The 2,735-nt window shown below is 35.1% G+C and overlaps 1 protein-coding gene across 1 annotated transcript; it reads right to left on the bottom strand.

Annotated features, from left to right (window-relative positions):
• Nucleotides 1–1,088: 1,088 nt before the first annotated feature.
• Nucleotides 1,089–1,950, bottom strand: LOC110105362. The gene is made up of 2 exons (XM_020834833.2): nucleotides 1,729–1,950; nucleotides 1,089–1,642 (listed from the first exon to the last, which is right to left on the bottom strand). Exons 1-2 carry the CDS (start codon nucleotides 1,815–1,817, stop codon nucleotides 1,156–1,158), a joined length of 576 nt encoding a protein of 191 aa, XP_020690492.1. The 5' UTR covers nucleotides 1,818–1,950; the 3' UTR covers nucleotides 1,089–1,155.
• Nucleotides 1,951–2,735: the final 785 nt, after the last annotated feature.

Below are 2,735 nucleotides of genomic sequence, written 5' to 3' on the forward strand. Positions count from 1 at the left end.
GCCGTAGCGTTTCGTTTTCGATTGGTGTTGGCGGCGGACGGCAGATGTGCGTAACACGCTCAGTTGAAGTTGGCCTTAGGCGTGTAAAATGAGTTGTGGCTCATTGATTAAATGATATGATTATTCCTCTATAGGTTTAAACTACACTCTTTCTAATTTTTCACTCACCATTCTTACAAAAATAGAAAAAATTTCGTGCAAATTAGGTCTAATGATAAATTTCTTCGATAATATTTGCATTATCACATGCCATGGAAACGCCTCCCCTTCCTTGCTCTGCATATTTAAATCCAGCAAGCAGAACAAGCAAATAAATCAAATGTTTAATGCCAATTCTAGCTATAGTGAAGGCTTTAGGCATGTCACATTTAAAGCTGAACTTCATTGCCAAATTTAAGCCGAAGTGAGATGTCCTCATCACAATTGTGGATAAATTACACACGACTGAATTCATCAAAGGTTTGGTAGCAAGATTTAGGCCGTATTTGAGGCAGGTTTGAGCGAAATCCAACCAAATGGCCTAAAATGCAAAACCAAATCTCACGGCAAATGAAAGCCATCGTAGACGAAAAATTCCACTTTTTTGTGTTAAATCCTAGATTTTCAAAGTCCTATTTTTTGTCGGATTTACGAAATCCATTTTCTCGAGAGAATAACCCACTTGTTAAATCCGCTCTATAGCCAAACAATCACATGAGATTTAATAGGATTTATCATGAATGTTATCAAATAATTTTCAGTATTTAGGCCCTCAGGATTTTCAAAATCCTACTTAAATCAAATCCTGAGTGCTATCAAACAATCCTTTAGAGTTTGCTTGATTCGCTGACATTTTACGACTTTTTTATTGTTTCTTAACGCAGTTTTACAGTAAAATTAAAAATTTTGTAATAAAAAAATATTTTAAGAAGCAATAAAATAGACATCCCAAATGAAATGTTACGGTATGATATCTTGAGTTATCAGCTTCAATAATGAAATATGAGCCATATTTTATTGAGATCTATTTGGTCATACATCTGATGTACGAAAAAAGAAAAAAAGAGAAAACATCATAATGATCTTCAATCATTCTGCGTAATACAACATTTTCTAAGTCAAATAGCATTTAACGTTATGAAGATAATATTGTACCAAACAGTCTTTTAATGGAGTTCAAATACTCTTTAACTCTTCCTCACCAGCCATGACCATCCTACAAAGAGGGCTAGGTCCTAATTTTCTCCTCTTAATAGAGCTCCTCCTCCTCACAAACTCCATCTGATTTCTCCTTCTAGTCTGCATCACTGCTTCATCCACCACGAACCTCCTCATCAAAACATCATCTGTAAGTGACTTCCCTCTGAAAAGTCGCCTCCCCTCAACCAACTTCTTGGTTCTTGAAATCCTATTTGAATGCTCAGGAAATGACCTTGATCTTGGTAAAGTGCTGCTGCTTCTCCGCGGCGGAACCTCCGCCCAAAAGACCTCATTATATGAAGAAATTGGAGCACATAAACAAACCCGAGTGAACGAAATCGCCACTCGCAATGAGCTGCTTTTTCTTAGCTTTTCTTTGTTTGAATCTGCCAAATTCACGCCAGTTTTTGTACTGGGTTTCCATATGTTCATGGCCTCCATTACTCTCAGATACCAAGGTTTCCTATAAATAGCCATGAATCATAAGCAATAAATAAAATGCTAAAGGTAATAGGAAAGAGAGAACTAAATAAGAAGATGAGAACATGCCTTGGTTGTGCATTTGTTGTATCTTGCTTGAACAGAGAGTGGAAGAACATAGAAGAAGATGGAGAGAGAGGAGGAGAGGTGGAGATCATCTTTAGAATAAAGGACTTAAAACTGATATGACATGTTTGAAGGGAAGATAGAATGGCAATGTGGTCCTTTTATCCTTTTTCTTTTATACTTCTAACTCTCTTTTCTTTGTTGTGACATGCTTTTTTGCTTTGGCTGGATTCCTTGCAATAAGGAGGGAGCTAACAATAAGGAACTAGAAATTGAAAATAGAATTCAAACTCCATGACAAAAGTTGATTTGCTTGCTGTTCCTTATCTTGAGCATACAAGAAGGGTCCTTTCCCCAAATTAAAGGAATGACAAGGACCCATAATTTTCCCTTAAACAAAGAGAGTGGGTCAATTTCAATCACTCGACAGGATCTTGCTGTCAGCATAAAATTCAACAATAAAGAAAGATATGAGTAATATAGCAGTTGTGTTTATGATTACTAGGAGAAAACATGAGAAGTGTGGTGTGAGGGAAGAAAGCTCGCATCCACAAATCATGATATTTCTAGTACAATATAAGGGGATTTCTATAAAAATCTATGCAACTAGGCTTGAAAACGAGAAGTTTTTTTTTTTAAATAAATAATGATACTTAGAATGTCTACGGATTTAAACTTTCGACAGTAGAAACAATTTATTAGTGATTCACAAAACATTGTAGTTTTACTGGATTGGATCAAATCCTAGTAATTTTTACTAAGGTATTAGTACATTATTGTTGCTAGCAAGAAAATTTATGATAGTAGAGAAATAGAATTTTTTTTCCTACCTTTGCATATTGTTCAACACATAAATAGATAAATGAGAGAGCTAGAATGACAATAGAGATTTTTTATATGGAAAACTTAGAAAGGAAAAAACCACAGGGAATTGTCAAGTTTAAATAAATTTCATTATATATGCGTGAATTACAAAGATTGGCTCATCTCTTATCTGGTAGATGGTAGAA

The sequence above is a fragment of the Dendrobium catenatum genome, unplaced genomic scaffold, assembly GCF_001605985.2.
Source record: "Dendrobium catenatum unplaced genomic scaffold, ASM160598v2 original_scaffold_98100, whole genome shotgun sequence".
Lineage (NCBI taxonomy): Eukaryota > Viridiplantae > Streptophyta > Magnoliopsida > Asparagales > Orchidaceae > Dendrobium > Dendrobium catenatum.